At 45.5% G+C, this 17,904-nt stretch overlaps 1 protein-coding gene across 2 annotated transcripts in view; it reads right to left on the minus strand.

Annotated features, from left to right (window-relative positions):
• Window positions 1–17,904, minus strand: part of LOC117369139 (serine/threonine-protein phosphatase 2A 65 kDa regulatory subunit A alpha isoform) — a 204,379-nt gene that overhangs the window by 21,264 nt on the left and 165,211 nt on the right. For both annotated transcript variants that reach the window (XM_033963184.1, XM_033963185.1), the window contains 3 exons: window positions 6,741–6,895; window positions 1,235–1,377; window positions 646–737 (listed from right to left, as the gene is read on the minus strand). In XM_033963184.1, coding sequence (XP_033819075.1) covers window positions 646–737; window positions 1,235–1,377; window positions 6,741–6,895 — 390 coding nt within the window. The remainder of the gene's footprint in view (window positions 1–645; window positions 738–1,234; window positions 1,378–6,740; window positions 6,896–17,904) is intronic.

Below are 17,904 nucleotides of genomic sequence, written 5' to 3' on the forward strand. Positions count from 1 at the left end.
TTTCAGCATACAGTGGTACCTTCGGTTTTACGAGTGCACCGGTTTGCGAGTGTTTTGCAAAACGAGCAAAACATTTGCAAAACCAGCACCTCGCAAACCGAGCTTGCCTCGATGTAAGAACGCCTCCCCCAGCTCACATCGCCTCCCCCCTCCCCGCCGCTATCCGACATCCTCCCTGTACCCATCACCCACCCGAACACATCACTTAGCCCCCATCTGGCACCGGCACCAATGCACAGGATATGCCGGTGCCCGAAGATCTGTCCTCCTGTTCACTGGGCCTTGAGCATCTGTGCATGCTCAAGGCCTACTTTCCTCTGGATTCACTTCAGTAGTTCTTGCCTATAATTTAATCCTTGCAATGCATCAACACTCTCCACCCCCTACCCAAACTCCTTGGTACATCCTGTTTTTATATTACTCAGGGGAGTTTTATCAAATTAGGAAATATTTGCTGAAGTACTTTCAAGAGTATGTCCTACAGCATATTAATTGAGAACATGCCATAGTAGTTTTAATAAGCTTCCATCTACAGGAAACAAACTGGCCAAGAACTGTGTCCAGGAAGAGATCAAAGGATATGAGACCACTATACACACAAGCTGCACCTATGAAGTATTGTACGATAGTAGGATCATCACATACCACTTAGTGCTTCCTGAGCAAAGTATTTCACATCTACATCTTGGTCCTGGTTCAGCTTCTCCAACACAGGTTTAACTTCATTTTGTATAGTGCTGTGGATGAGATAAAAAGTAAATTTACAGTTACATAGTCTAACTCATGTATCATAGTCAGTATGTGTAGCAGGTATAATCTGCAGTTTGTTGACTATCCCTACCCATTCATTAACAAGCCATGAACTATGCTGATAGGTATGTTCAAAAAGTAGATAAAGGAGATGTAGTGATATGATTGTCATTCTCTAGAAGCAGTTTTGACAACCCAAGAGGATTAACATTTTTAATAGATATGTCTGAATTTATTTTTCCTCCCAGCATCATAGAAGTAGGCTCCTCATAGATGAGGATAATGAGGAAGAGAGATAAGTGTATGCAAGGTAAGGGCATGCAGAGTGGAGATTTCAGCTTTAGGTGCTTCAGGCTTCTGCTTCATGTCAGAGAAAGGAAGAGAAGAGATGCATCCAAGATTGCTTATCATTTTTATACAGGTAGCATGAAGATGTCAAATATAAATTTTTCACTAATTAAGGCTAGCTAGTGGTGAGAGTTACCTGCTGTCAAGAGTCGGGCCTATCTTCTGCAGGGATTTGGCCACGTTGAAGCGGACATTAGCCACAGCATCTCCAGCCATGCGCAGCACTGTTGGCAGCATGTGCTTGGTGGTGATTTCCTGGCCACAAACTTCTGAAAGTACCTAAGGAGAGACAGCACTAAGTAACTTAACTGTGATGCCACAACACAATTCCCTGCCTCAATGCTTCATCCAAAAATGAATACCATACATCCATCCAAGCTGGGCTTTCAAGTGCTCTTCAGCAGACTGATGGCTGCCCAGCCTCCCACCCATATCTCCTTGTACTTTGCTAGATCCCCTGCCAGATATTTAAAACTGCATACTTCATTTTTTTTCCTTTGCCAGTCTTCTAAGCAATATACAGAATTGCACTGACACAAAGGAAAATTAGGTGCTCACCTCAATAATATTTCTAGTAGAAAGGCATGAGGTTGTGCATCTTTACTTATGAGTTTGGTGTAGAATCCATCATCTATATTTTTCATGCCTCCTCCTGTACTCTAGCTCTGATCCCCTCAGTTCATATTAAAGCATAAGAGTTAACCGCTGGAAAAAAAAAAAGAGAGAAGGGGTATGGGGAGACTCCCCGCTTAATCAAAGTCTGCTCTGTTCCTCAGCAATAACACATATAGTGAAACTTGTCACAACCATAACTAAAAAAAAAAAAGGTGGCTCCCATAACAAGCCACTTAACTGTAGCGCAACATGTATCAACTCTGCTTTGATTAACATATCTAAACAATACACTTGCAGCCGAAATGGCTTACCCACAGCAAGGGCACTTTACCTGCATGGCATCTCCTTCTGAAGAGGCGCCTATCAAACTACGGTTGCATCCAGAGGATTCAAGACTGGGGCCTCTGGAATGGCAATCGATGAAACCTAGGAAAAAGTGAGATGCCCCAATCAGAGGCAGAAACCAGGCGACTACACAACAAAGTGACAGGGCTTGACAGTTAAGACTCATATGCTTACTAGAAAGAAGATATTGAAACAAATACCTAATCTCCCCTTCCAGCACAAAAAGGCATACAAGTCTTGACCAGTGAGACATACAAAAGCAGTCCCTGAATTCTAAGGTGGGACATAGGAGCCTGATGCCAAAATGAAGGATCCAAAAGCTGCATCCTCCAGTTGCTACGTCGACTCTATAGAACTTCATAAAAATGTGCTGCATGGATCACATAGCTGCTCTACAGATCACTGCAGGTGGCACTGCTCTTGACTCCACTCCAGGGAGGCCACCATGGATCCCAACACCTGCAAGTTATGCCAGGCCATGGGAATATATGGTGTCCAGAAAAACAAAATTTGAAAAACTGCAAACTGAAATTTTTCCCATGAATTTGATTTCTGCTTTTATCAGAAAATAAAATATGTTAAAGCCCATTCAGGGGTCCCACTCAAAGCCACCGATTACATAAATCTCCATTTTCCTTTAAATTTGCTATTATTTTAGCTTATTGGAGCAAATTTCTTGGTATTATAGCTATATCTTTTATGTTTTCACACTCAGCAATGATACGTTGATAAAGACATATGTCCAGTGTGTTTTATTGAAAAAGAACAACAAATCAGTACAGAAATAACACTGCAGTCTCCAATATGCTTATTAAAACAAGCGGGGTCGGATTCCTTAGAACCCCGCTAATACAGTGTTACATCCACAAACTAATAGTTCCTGTCATCAAATAATGATAAAGACATTTTACGCAAACCCCCCCCCAACCCTAGCAGTATTTTATTAATATCCACTATAAACTTTGATTTTTTAAATTTTGCCCTAATAATATGTGTTTCTTAAAATGTTGTTGTATTTTAATTGTTTTAACATAATTTGTTTCTTAAAATGTTGTCTTAAAATTTGTCTAAAAAACTGTATGTTTCCCTGCACTGTGCTTTTATATTGTTCATCGCTTAGAATGTTTTAAATAGGCGATTCATCAAATAAAAATGAACTTGAACTTGATATCTGCACTTATAAATAACAGAAATTTATCATACTTCGCTAATAGCTAAACATATACACTTTAGTTTAGTTATCTACCAAAAGCATTCCAAACACTCAAGCAATCTGTCTTCTTGAAATAGTCAGGATAAAGCCTGTGATATTGTTCACTTCAATTCACAGTTTTTCCAACTTTAGGTTTTTCTGGACAACTCTAATGCTGCAGAGATAGCCACCCAAATTCACTGAGATATGAAAGCTAGACGCTGGCTGTAACCCATAAGAATAAAGATGATCTGATGGGCAAAAAGGATTCAACACTGTGGCTAAATGCCGAGGTTATTGTCAGCAATCCTTGCATACCTGGACTGTTATTGCTCAGAAATTGGATATTTAGGTCTATGAAGGGACGTTGATCCTATAGTACTTTTCAGCTGTTGGGGGAGGGGTGGTGGTCTGCTTTTATGGTTGTAATCACTGCTAAGGATGTTTTTGCATTTTGTGTATACAGCGGTGATGGTTTGCCGCAGATTCATATGTGTTTATTTTGCTGTTTACTTGTTTAAACTTTAATAAAAATTTAAATATTAAAAAAAAAGGATTTGTCACTTTCAAGTAATGCAGTAAAACCTTGTGTACATCTAGTCGGGAGAGAACCTCATCCCATTTTTTCAACACACTTTCCAGGCCTCAGGGTAACCGTACCTCCTGATTCACATGGAAAGTAGAAAAGACCTTTGGCAAAAAGGAAGGAACCATACATAAGGAAACTCTCACCTCTTAAAGGAAATTGGTAAAACTAGAGGACTTAATTTGAAGTTGAGGGGTGGTAGACTTAGGAGTAATATTAGGAAATTCTTTTTCATGGAGAGGGTGCTGGATGCCTGGAATGCCCTCCTGAGGGAGGTGATGGAGAAGAAAATGGTGACAATTCAAAAAAGCGTGGGATGAACACAGAGGATCTCTAACTAGAATATGAATGGGCAAACATTCATGGTCTGAATCCCACAAAGGAGATGGTTTTGATAGGCTGTAGTAAGCTTCAATGGCAACTCTAGTAGACGGAAGCTAAGGACAATATCAGTTGGACTTCTGAGATTTGTGGCCCAGAAGAAACAAAGAAAAAAAGACAATTCAATCATGAAATTGTAATGCATGTGGTTACTGGGCAGACTGGATGGACCGTTCAGGTCTTTATCTGCCATCAAATGAAATGGAGGAATGGCTCTCTGCACAAAAGTGAATGAAGCTCCAATACTCTCCTTGCTGAGGAGGTAACTACCAGAAAGACTGTCTTTACAGTAAGATCCATAAGTGACACTTATCTATCGGTCCATAAGGAGCCTTGCACAAAGAGAATATAAGTTAAGGTTCTACTTGGAGAAAGGTCACTGAAAAGGTGGCCTCAGCCTAGACGCTCCTTTCAAAAATCTCAAGATGTCCGGTGGGTAGCCAGAAAAACATTTCCCAAACACTCAATAAAACAGGACAGACTTGCCATCTGTACTTTAAGGAGGCAAACCACAAGGTCTTTCTCTAGCCCACTCTGAAGGCAGGCCAAGACTGCTGGGAGTGGAACCCATTAAAGGATCTAAGCCCTCCTTAACATGCCAATTTCAGAAGGTTTTCCAAGCCTACGCATACACCGACACTGTTGCTGCTTCTTAGACTTCAGAAGGGTAGAAAATCATTACTTGAGTAACCTTTGCAAGTGCTCAAGAGCCCAGCCATAAACCAAAGCATTTCTAATCTCTCAACATTACTGGACCCTGAGAAAGGAGACCTGGATGCACTGGTAGTTTGAGCCTCTCTGATCCTTCAGAAAACATACAAGGTACACAAAACAAAGACATTGTGGTCAATCCAGAGCGACTAATATGACCAGCCCGGATGATCAGCAATTCTCCTTATTACCCTGTTAATCATTGGCCATGAAGGAAAAATGTGCAACAGTCCCGCTCAATGCTAGGGCTGAACTAATACGTCCACACCGGTGCTTCCTGGCTATCCTCTGCGACTGAAGTAAGGCACTTTCTTATTGTCAGCCGATGCCATGAGGTCGCATGTTGGAGACCCCCAACACTTCACTATCCTGTTTAAAGCTTTCTGGGATAGAACCCACTCTCACAAGTCTAATGTTTGTCTGCTGAGAAAAGTTGGCTTGTACATTCTCTACTTCTGTCACGTGCACTGTAGACAGCACCAGCAGGTGAGCCTCTGCCCAAAGAAACATCATAGAGGTGACTTTGCAATGGAGCACTCTTGGTATGTCCCCGTGTTGACATATGCCACTACTGTGAAACTGTCCAAGACTTCCCCAACTACCTTACCTTATAAAGCCAGGACCAGCGATTGTAAGGCCAAATGAATCGTTCTGTTCCAACCTGTTGATGGACCACTTCTGTTGGGAAGGAGACCACCGCCCTTGGATCGTATGACCATTGCAATGTGCCCCCCTCCTCTCCCCCAGCCAAAGAGACTGGCATTTGTTAATGTTGTCCACATGGGAATGTGAAGGTCTCTGGCTGTAGCCATCACTGCAAGCTTCTGCGTGCTTCGAACGTCTGGGGCAATGGCACCTGAAGCAAATCTTTCTGGGGTGACCAATGGGACATGACTGAAGCCTGGAGAGGCTACAAGTGGGCCTTCACTAAGGGAACTACATAGATGGAGGCCAGCACCTAAAGGTACAGCCAAGCCGATGGAGTCGACAGAGCTGGTAAGCCCTGAATCTGACCACAGAGCTTCTGCCTGTGCAATTCAGGGAGAAAAACACGACCTTCCACCATGTCAAAATGGATCCCTAGATATTCAAAGGTCTGCATTGGCTCCAGGTAATACTTCATGAAATTGATCACCCACCCCTCAATTGATCAAACACGCATCAAGCACAGTAGCCCATTCTTACAGTGGCCAATCCAGATCACTAGTACCTGGCCAAAACCCAAGGAGTAGCAATATTCCATGCTACTGATACAGGGCAAGCAGTGGCTTCCCCCATGTCTTTCTCAATTACAGACTATGGACTTTTCCTCCAGGAACTTGTCCAAATCTTTCTTAAAACCAGCTATGCTATCCGCTCTTACCACATCCTCTGGCAACGTGTTCCAGAGCTTAACTATTCTCTGAATAAAAAAAATTTCTCCTATTAGCTTTAAAAGTATTTTCCTGTAACTCAAGTGTCCCCAAGTCTCTGTAATTTTTGACAGAGCGAAAAATCGATCCACTTGTAACTGTTCTATCCATTCAGGATTTTGTAGACTTCAATCATATCTCCCCTTAGCTGTCTCTTTTCCAAGCTGAAGAGCCCTAACCATTTTAGTCTTTCCTCATAAGAGAGGAGTTCCATCCCCTTTACCATCTTGGTCGCTCTTCTTTGAACCTTTTCTAGCACCACCATATCTTTCTTGTGATAAGGAGATGATGATGATCATGATGATTTCTACACCAAACTTGTGAGTAAAGATACACAATCCACTGGTCAAGACTCATGTATTTTGCACTAGAAAACACAGTTATCCAGAGGGATACTCACATTGATGCAGAACAGTGTGGTCATACGGTGGAGATAGTTAGGATCGTTTGACATAGCTAACACTTTGGGGATTGTGGTGGTTTGTGCCCATTCTTTGCCAAACTTCTCCACCAATTTTTTCAGATTATTGGTTGCTGCCTCACGAATAGCATAAACTGAGGAATAAAAAATTATGAGTTAGCGACCTGAATTTATTGATCTAAGTCAATGAGTCAATGGTGGTTCCCTGACCTTAAGTGAAACTTTCAACCCTTCCATCCTCTTTGGGTGCCTGCTCCAGTATAGGATTCTGTTTTATTGTCAATACTGTGTGGATCTGAATCAAAGTAGGCAATATGGTGACCAAACTGTAATGCAAAACAATGCAGGAGTAAGGTACCATGTGACTCGAACCACACAGTTCTGGAAGTTATTGTTCTAGGCAGCAAGCTGCTATATGAAATGGGTGGGGGAAATAACTAGGGATACTGCAATTAAATGGTGGACAGGTTGAAAACAACCATGGGGATGACGTTGGAGGACCTATCCGGACTAGCACAAAACCAATTTCTTTTTAGATCCGCAATTCATCAAGTCACTAGGATTCAAGTATGAGTTGATAGAACCTAACAACAATTGGCAGGTTACATAAATAAGGGGAGGGGTAGCGACAAGATGATGGATGACTGGTGGAGAACTTGGCTGATAAAACAAAGCAGAAAACATGAACTTAGAGCAAGCTCAAGACTTCATTTCAGTTATTCAAGTTGCTCTGTACACAAAGAAGTAGTTTTATCAAACTGGCAACCTCTGAAAAATAGAGAAGGTTGCTGCCTTATAAGTAAGGCAGGCTGAGCACAATCAAATATTACTATACAAATAATATGTAACTGAAGACATACAGAGAAAGGCACTTACTTATCCCTTAAAAAAGAACCAACCTCCTCCTTCCCCAGAACCCTCCTCCCTCCCCATATTTTATATATATAGCCACAATAAAGTAGAAATTGTGTCAACTTGATATTTTATTTCCTTTAATCAACCTACAGGAGTCCAAAACCTGTGGGTTATATCTGTCAACAAACAGATGGGAAAAGAACAAGAGCTTTGAGTTCTGCCCTATAAGGACTCCATTCAGCCTGAGCTCTTCTATTTTGAATGACCAAGCTGTAGTGTCAATGTTATTCATTTCTTAGAGCTGTTCTATTCAAACTTTTTTTTCAATAAGAATTAGTAACAATCAAATTATCAATGAACCAGAAGGTAGTAGCAAACATTTACACAGAGAAAGAAATTTGCTTTTTCAACTAATGTAGAAACAAAAGCACATGGAACTTTGAGAGCAAAATTACCGAAGGGAGGGCTTCAGGACTGCTCTGGTTAAAGGAAAGAATTGAAAGATTTCTTACCTCTGCTAATCTTCCTTCTTGTAGGTCTTCTCTGGAGGCTGGAGGGGTTCTTGTATGTCTGATAGCTTTAGCTGCAGGGCAACTAAAAGATGATCCCTCCCCTTTGGGCTACCTGCCCGGGAGCTTCCTGACCTGCTCAGTTAAAAGAAAAGCCATGTAGACCTATAACAACAGGAAACAGAAGAAAAGAAAGAGAGGGTGCGGGAACTCCCGCTACCAGTCAATTCTGCTCAAGAAATCATTATATGAAAAACTTTGACCCAAAAAAGGCCAACTGGAATCAAAACACATAATGTAAACATTATAAAACTGCAAAACAGGAAATTTATGTAACATAGACACGGCCTGAAGATCCCCTGGGAACCCTACCAACCCTTAAACCTTAGAAAGGGGAATACGCATGCAATTCTTAGTGAAGCTGCTCAAAAACAGAAATGCAGCTTACCAGTTACTGAAGAGGTGACCTGCGAATCGGACAAAACAGATGGATGGGAGTTCAGCCTCCAGAGAAGACCTACAAGAAGGAAGATTAGCAGAGGTAAGAAACCTAATCTTTCATTCCTGTAAAGTCTCTCTGGAGGCTGAACTGGAGGGACATATCAAAGCAGTCCCAGATCTCAGGGGGGCCTGATGAGCCCGCCGTGAGAACAAAAGCGCAAAAGGCCATAACACCCTTAATCACCACATCAAGCTGGTAAAACCTGGAAAAGGTATGAAGGGAAGCCCACGGGGCCTCCCGACAAATCTCCTCAGACGAGACCGCATGAGATTCAGCTTATGAGGAAGCCATTCTACTGGTAGAGTGAGCCTTCACCCCCAAGGGGGGGGGGGCTACTTCCCCACCGCCACATAGACCACGGAAATGGCCGCACGTATCCAAAGCGAAACGCTAGCTTTGGAAGCGGGCCAACCCCAATGCGCGGGGCCCGCCAGGACAAACAGATGGTCCGACAGACGGAAGTTGTTAGTGGCCTCAAGGTATCTCAAAAGGAGACGCCGCACATCCATACACCGCACAACACGGTCCTGAGACTTGGAACCCAAAGGAACAAAGGCTGGCAAATGAACTTCCTGGTTGACGTGGAAAGTGGAAACTACTTTCAGAAGAAAAAAAAGGCACAGTTCTCAAAATCACCGCACACTGATGCGAAGAAAAGGATCTCTGCACGACAAAGCCTGAAGCTCAGACACTCGCTGTGCCGATGTGACTGCTTCCAGGAAGACGGTCTTAATGGTAAGATCTTTCAAAGAGATCCTGTCCAGGGGTTCATAGGGCGGATGAGTCAAGGAGCGCAGGACCAAATTCAGATTCCAGGATGGGTAAGGTAGGTGCAAGGGAGGCCTCAGCCTTCCGGCCTCCCTCAAGAACCAGACAACATCCCGGTGAGAACCCCTGAACAAACAGGGACCCAAACAGGAGAGACCCACAATCTGAACACGCAGAGAATAGACTGCCAGACCCTTCCCTGAGGCTATCCTGCAGGAAGTCCAGAACATAAGCCACCGACAGGACCAATGGGTCCACCTGAAGTCACACACCAAGCCTGGAAACACCTCCAGGCATTCAAATAGGTCGATCCAGTCAATTTCCACTTGCTCAGGAGGAGCGCGGCAATAACCACAAAGGAATAACCCCTGGCAGTCAAGGCTGCCCGCTCAAGCGCAAAGCTGAAGACCAAAGCGGTCCGGATCTTAAAGTGCAAATGGTCCCAGTGTGAACAACCGCCGATGCCAAGGAAGACGCAGACCGCTCCCGGAGCTCAATCTTGCAAGGTCTGCGTACCAAGGTCTTCTGGGCCAGTCCGGAGCCACAAGGATCACCAGACCCCCGTGCGAGGACACCCGGCGCAAAATGTGCCCTATCAGGGGCCACAGAGGAAAGACGTACAGAAGTTCTCCTATGGGCCAAGGTTGAACCATAGAGTCTAGTCCGACGCTGCCAACCTCTCGTCGTCAGCTGGAGAATCTGTCTGCCGTCCTGGACACCGATGACGCCATCAGATCAAAGGTGGGATGACCCCACCCTATGTCCTCGAAAGCCAGCCCCGACAGGGACCATTATCCCTGGTCCAGAGTCTGGCGACTGAGGAAGTCTGCCTGAACGTTGTCAAAGCCCAGAGATGACGCTCTGCCCAAGCAAAGAGCATCTGAGCCTCCAATCCCAGCCGGGGACTCCTCGTACCCCCTCGACGGTTGACATAGGTAACAGCCGTCACATAGTCTGAGAATACCTGGACAGCCTTCTGGCAGAGACTCCCTTGGAATCGTAGCAAAGCTAACCGGATCGCTCGTAGCTCCAGCCGATTGAAAACATCGGCTCTCTCTCTATGTCCTGCGGCCTTGGACCAGAACGGACATATAAACCGTTCCCCAACCAGAGAGACTCACATCCGTAGACAGGGTCACCTAATCCAAGACTCTGTGGATAGAGCGGCTGGGTTCAACCACACCATCATACTGCTGCACGTCACTGCCAACCAAGGCAGCTTCACCTCCAGCACAGCTCCCTGGGGATTCCACCACTCCACAAGCGAAAACTGAAGAGGACGCAGGCGAGCTCTTATCCACGGAATCACATCTATGGTCACATTTATGTCTATGAGACACAACACCTGCAGGTACTGCTAGGCCATCGATGCTGGGACTGCAAATATGTCCCAAATCACACTCCTGAATTTGTCTTCTGGATCCTAGAATAAAACACCCGGTTCGAACCCGTGTTGAACCAGATTTCCCAGTACTCCAAGGCCTGGGTCGGCACGAGGCAACTCTTTTTCAGATTGATCACCCAGCTGAGACGTTCCAGCAATGACACCACTTGGCGAACCGCCAAGCGAACCTGCTTCCACGAAGGAGTTCTGATCAGCCAATCGTCGAGGTAGGGATCCAGAGATCGCAGATGGGCAGCCACTGCCACCACCACCATCATGATCTTGGTAAAGGTTCTGGGCGTCGATGCCAAACTGAAAGGTAGAGCCGCAAACTGGAAATGCCTCCCGAGAACATGAAACCTCAGGAACCTCTGATAATCTGGGAATATTGGGATGTGGAGATACACTTCCAAGATCCAAGGAAGCCAAAAACTCCCCAGGTGCCACCGCTGCTATGACAGAACACACCAAGTCCATCCGTAAACCCGGAACTCGCCAAAATGCATGCACTGCATACAGGTCCAGAAACGGTCTGCAATCCCGGAGCTCAAGTCATCTTGTGGGACTGGCTCCATGGCCACCAAATCCAGTAACCGACGTGCAGTTTGCCGTCCCTCTCTGGATCCCCCTTGGGAGAGGATAGGAAGAAGTCTGACAGCGGCTGGAAGAACTGCAGTCGAAGACCATCCTTTAAAACCTCTAGGACCCAATGGTCCTAGGTTACCTTCAGTCATTCTGAAAGGAAGGCCGAAAGCCGCCCCCTGATTGAGGGGGGCCTCGCCAGAGACCTGGCATCATAAGTTTCTCTTAGAAGGGGCAGAAGATCAAGTTGGAAGGCTGTTGGTGCGCTGCACCTCCAAAGCGAGGTCTATAGGACGCTCCAAAACGCTGCCCCGCTGCAGGGGGTCCAGCGTACTGAGGTTCTCTGGAAGGGCCAAAAAGTCAGCTGTTCCGTCCTCCTGGACAGACGAGGTCTAGAGCCAGGAAGCGCCTGAGGTTTACGGTCCTGCACACTTGCCATCAGGTTAACCAAACCCTGGCCAAATAAGGGCAAACCTTTGAAGGGTAAGTCGCTCAACGCAGTCTTGGATGAAGAAGCAAAACCATAACATTCTCCCGAATAAGCACCCAGCTTAGGAAACACTTTCCAAATATCATAGAGTGCGGCTGCCAAATAATTCACTCCTGAAACCAAGAAGTCGCGATCCTGATGGACAACCTCCTCAGGAGCCTGATGAAATTTAGTATGACAAGCCTGGGCCACAAAGAAAATGGCTTCTGCAGCTCACACTCCCATCGCAGCGGAATCAAAAGACGCTTCAGAACAAAATCTAGTCTTCGGTCCTGGACATCCTTCAGGACAACCCCTCCAGCCGAGGGCAAGAAGATACGTTTAGTAACCTGAGCCACCGCCAAATCCACCTCGGCTGGACTAGGCACTTGGAAAAGTACAAAACCATTGGTATGGGGTAGCCCTGGCTCTAGTGCACTTTAGGGGATCCTCTAGGACCCCCCAACCTCCAAGAGCAGTTCCACCGCGTCAGCGTGATATAGAAATGCAGCGGAGAGCAGGTGCCAAGAACACATGACAGAACACTCCGCCTGAACTGCTGAGTCTAAGTCAAGTCCCAATGTCCGCAGGGATTGAGAGAGATCAGGAAGGCAACTGGACTTATCCTGCGCACCAACTGATCCTCTTCCTCATCGTGGGAATCAGCGTTCTAGGAATCCCCGAGATCTGCTAGGCTAGCCATGTCAACAGGGCCCGCCAAAGAGCAGTGCAACAACAGCATAGAAATTGACGAAGGCATTAAGACAATAGTGGGAAGTTGCTGCTAGCTTTTAGGCGGACCAGCAAGGGAGCAGATTGACATGCTGGAATCCAAAGGCTAAACAAACTGCTTCACTGTAATCTGATAGGGAAACACAGGCATAGCCCGCTTTCTTATGAAAGCCTGAGACATTATATCCATAAATTCCGGCAGAAATTAGTCTCCAGCGGCCAGCGCTGAACAGCGGAATTCAGATTTGAAAAGGTTTGAAGACTTATGAGACTTTCCCCAGGACTGCGCTGGCATTTCACGAAAGTGCCCTCTTTGCCCAATTTTGGCGTCCCGGACGCTGGAATTGTGACTGCCGAAATCAGAGGAAAGCAGGGCCTTTCTGAAGGATAGTGCAGAATCCATGCACGGTTGATGGCCCTTGTGGGCTTTTGCGCAAAGAATACACAGCTACGAAACTGCAAGCCATCCGTCTCATTTACGGCATGAATCCATGCCATCCTGTCCTGAGGTGGCCATCTGTGAAGTTTGCAGCAAAAACAAAGTTTAAGTCCAAAAAATATAGTTTTAAAGACTTTCAAGAAAATCCAAGATGGCCACTTCGGGTGCCAATTGACAGAAAAACAGCCGTTAAAAATGCAGGAAAATGCAAAAAAAAAAAAAAAAACCCCAGCTAGTTTAGGATTTTACAGGTAAGGGGGATCAGGGCATGCAGGGAACCCCCCAAACCCCAATTTTAGCACCCCCCAAAATAGGCAAACTCTGTGACTCACAAACACTACAGAGACATGTGCTGCAATGCATTTCAAAGGCAACCAGCAATAACACAGTGCAAGCATAGGGAGGCTAGTACCTCAGGAACTGATTAAACTGGATTTTTCAGATCTTCTGACTGCTTCATTTTCCCTGTCACCACAGATCACGATCACCAAGACTCCTCAGGGGAATTAAGGACACGTGGTCCAGTTTCAATCCTCGCGTACCTCCATGGAACCGCAGCAGACTGCGCTCTACCCCTTTGTGGACAAACCAGGGGAGAAATGGCTCCCGATCCTAGAGACCTGATCAAATCTGCAGGCTGTCTAGAGGGCTTACTGCAGTTCAAGTTGACAGAGCACCCTCCAAAAGCAGACAATCTAAGGAAAAGTCTGCGATCTCCTGACGAAGGAACACTCTCAAGAGTGAATCTGCAGCACTTGGGCAATACCTGCAGCACGAAAGAAAATAAAAGACTAGCAATTGAGAAACACCTGGGGAAGATGGATACGATATAGATTTCTACAAAACTTTTGCTACAGAACTCGCCCTCAAACTATTGGATCTTTGTAATTATCTTAGAATGCATTCAAATGATCAGGGCTATTTTCCGACCGCTCAAGTGATTCTGATTCCCAAACTAGGTAGGGACACATAAGAACATAAGATTTGCCGCTGCTGGGTCAGACCAGTGGTCCATCATGCCCAGCAGTCCGCTCACATGGTGGCCCTTAGGTCAAAGACCAGTGCCCTATTTGAGTCTACCCTTTCTTGCATATGTTCTGTTCCAGTAGGAACTTATCCAACCTTGTCCTGAATCCCTGAATAGTGCTTTACCCTATAACAGCCTCCGGGAGAGTATTAAAGACCACCACCACTCTCTGGGTGAAGAAGAACTTCCTTACGTTTGTACGGAATCTTTTCCCTTCTAACTTTAGCGAATGTGTCCTCTCGTTCTCTTCACCTTGGAGAGGGTGAACAACCTCTCTGTCTCTACTAAGTCAATTCCTTTCAATATCTTGAATGTATCAATCATGTCCCCTCTCAATCTTCTCTTTTCAAGGGAGAAGAGGTCCAGTTTCTTTAACCTCTCGTTGTACAGGAACTCCCCCAGTCCCTTAACCATTTTTGTCACTCTTCTCTGGACCCTTTCGAATAGTACTATTTCATGTACGGTGACCAGTGTTGGACGCAGTATTCCAGGTGGGGTTGTACCATGGCCCGGTATAATGGCATAATCTTTTCAGAACCGTTCATGATCCCCCATCTTACTCATTCCTAGCATTGTTCGCCCTTTTCGCCGCAACTGCACATTGCGTGGACGGTTTCATTGACTTGTCTACAAGTACTCCCAAGTCTCTTTCCTAGGGGCTCTCTTCGAGTATAGCACCAGACTTCCTGTATTCGTGTATAAGATTTTGGTTACCGACATGCATCACCTTGCACTTATCCATGTTGAACCTCATTTGCCATTCCGCAGCCCATTCCTCGAGCGCATTTGTCTCTTTGTAGGTCTTTGCAATCCTGTGTCCTTACTACTCTGAATAACTTTGTATCGTCTGCAAATTTAATCACCTCACTCGTGCCAATTTTTAGGTCATTTATAAATATGTTGAAGAGCACAGCACTGAGCACTGAACCCTGCAGCACTCCACTTATGACGCTTTTCAAGTCCAAATATTGTCAATTCACCCCCACTCTGTTTCCTGTCCGCCAACCAATTTTAATCTACGTGAGTATATCACCCTAGATACCATGACTCACAATTTTTCGAAGTAGACATTCATGCGGAACCTTGTCGAGCGCCTTCTGAAAATCTAAATATACGATGTTGGCTGGGACACCCGTGTCTATCTGCCCATTTACTCCTTTGAAGAAGGGGTAAATCACCCTAGTATATCAAGTTTGTCAAGCAAGATCTTCCTTTGCTGAAGCCGTGCTGGCTGGTCCTCATCAGTTTGTGTCTGTCAAGGTGATCAATAATGCGGTCCTTTATCAGCGCCTCTACCATCTTTCCCGGTACCGGTCTGTAGTTTCCCATATCTCCCTTCGAACCTTTCTTGAAGATCAACGGAACATTCGCCACTTTCCAGTCTTCTGGAATCTTTCCTGATTTGATCGACAGATTGGCTATTAGTTGGAACAGTTCAACTATAACCCGCTTCAGTTCCTTGATTACCCTCAGGTGGATGCCGTCCAGTCCCAGGCATTTAGCATTTTTAAACCTATCAATCTGTCTGCATACCTCTTCTAGACTGAACGTTAATCCTGTCAGTTTCCCGTTTTCACTTCCAGCATATAGCCTGATGGGTTACGGTATGCTGTGTATATCCTCTTCGGTAAATACAGATGGAAAAAATAGGTTCAGTTTATCGGCGATTGCTTTGTCCTCCTTTAGCGCTCCCTTTATTCCATGGTCATCCAACGGTCCCACCACTTCTTTTGCGGGTCATTTCCCCTTGATATATTGAAAGAACTGCTTGAAGTTTTTCGCCTCCTTGGCTATTTTTTCCTCGTAGTCTTCTTTTAGCCCCTTTTACCGCCTTATGGCACCTGCGTTGATGATGTTTGTGCTTATTCCAGTTTTCGTCCGTTTTTGATCTTTTCTTGTCTCTGATTGCTTCCTTCACCTCTACAGTGACCTACGATGGTTCTTTATTCTTCTTCCTCTTTGATCTGTTGTTGATACGCGGTATATATAGATTTTGTGCCTTGGTGACCGTATCTTTAAAAAGAGTCCAACCTTGCTCTAGCGTCTTTACAGTGTTTATCCTCTTCTTAATCTTCTTCCCCACCATGAGTCTCATCCCTTTATAATTCCCTTTTTGGAAGTTTAGCGCCGTGGCCGTCGATATGGACTGCTGTTTTGTCCCCGTTTCCAGGTTGAAGTGGATCATATTGTGATTGCTGTTTCCCAGCGTCCCTTCTACTGCTACATCCTGCCGGGTCCTCGCAGCCCATTTAGAATTAAGTCCAGAATTGCATTTCCTCTTGTGTTATCCTTGACAAGTTGTTCCAGGAAACAATCGCCTACAGTTTCCAGGCACTAGGTCTCTCTAGCACAGCCAGAGGTGCTGAGGTTCCATTCTATCCCCGGATAGTTGAAGTCGCCCATGATAACTGCGTTGCCTCCCTTATAGTTGCGTTTAATCTCATCCGTCATATCTCCATCAATTTCTTCGGACTGCCCTGGGGGTCGGTAGTAGATGCCTATCCTCATTTCCGGTCCATTTGTTACCGGAATTTTAACCCACAGAGACTAACTTATCTGTCTGTTGTGGCATGCTCTCTCCAGAAGATTCAATTCCCTCTTTGACGTATATGGCAATGCCTCCTCTTTTTTGAGTTCCTCTGTCTATGCGGTATAGTTTGTATCCTGGTAGTACCGTGTCCCAGACATTTTCATCAGTACACCATGTTTCCATGATGCCAATGATGTCAACGTTATCCTTTTGTGCCACAGCTTCTAATTCACCCATCTTATTTCTGAGGCTCCTTGCATTCGTGTACATACACTTGAGCTTGCAGCCTGTTCCCTTTCTTGCGCGTCTTTCCCTCTTGTGTCCCTTTTGGTCTGTCTTGTCTGCGATCTGGTGAGTCTTCCCCTCCATCTTCCTGCACAGTATCCTCCGGGTATACCGGTTCCAGAATCATCGACTCTTTCTCTCTGTCGACTGCCGGCTTTCCCCTTCTTCCTAGTTTAAAAGTTTCTCAACTTCTCTCTTGAAGTTGCTTGCAAGTAGCCTTGTTCCATCTCTGCTGAGGTGGAGTCCCCCAGAACGTCATCCAGTTGCACTCAAAGTTGAATTCTTCCTCACACCAGCATCGCATCCATGCGTTGACTGCTTGCAGCTTCATCTGTCTCTTCTCATCTGCCCTGGGTACCAGCAGGATCTCCGAGAATGCTATCCTGTGCGTTCTGGTCTTCAGCTTCTTTCCTAGCATCCGGAACTGTTCCTTCAGTACTTCTCTGTTGTAGTTCCTGCTGCTCACGTTGTTCGTCCCCACATGGATCATCACTGTCGTATCATCTTCTTTCACACTGTTGACGATCCTGTCGATGCAGCTCACTATGTCTTCTACCTTGGCTCCCGGTAGGCAGGTCACTAGTCGATCCAGTCTTCCTCCCGCTATGTGGCTTTCCACTTGTATGATAATAGTCCCCCACGACGATTGCTGTCCTCTCTATCTTCTCTTGATTCTCCAGCCGCAGGTCTGTGTCCTTGGTGTATGCCCATCTCTCCAGCCGTAGGTCCGTGTCCTTCATTCCTATCCATTTCCTCTCATCATGATGTTCGTCTTCATGTGGGTTCCCTCCGCTGTTTCCAGATCTTGCTGCTGTGTCCCCCATTTCCTCCTGGTGGCTGTCCGTCTGGTGGTCCACACTCTCTGAAGACATATCCTGGCAGTTCCTCTGTAGCTGGTGTCTTTCCACAGCCTCCCTTTGGGCCTCTTCTATGAAGTTCTCCAGCTCCCGGACTTCTTTCTCGATGGTATCCTCTGTCTTGATCTCTTGTCTTCTTCCTCCACTGCTTGAAATGCCTCCAGTTCCAGTATTCTGCCCTCCAGAAGTATGACTTGCTTCTTC

Source organism: Geotrypetes seraphini, chromosome 11, assembly GCF_902459505.1.
Source record: "Geotrypetes seraphini chromosome 11, aGeoSer1.1, whole genome shotgun sequence".
NCBI lineage: Eukaryota > Metazoa > Chordata > Amphibia > Gymnophiona > Dermophiidae > Geotrypetes > Geotrypetes seraphini.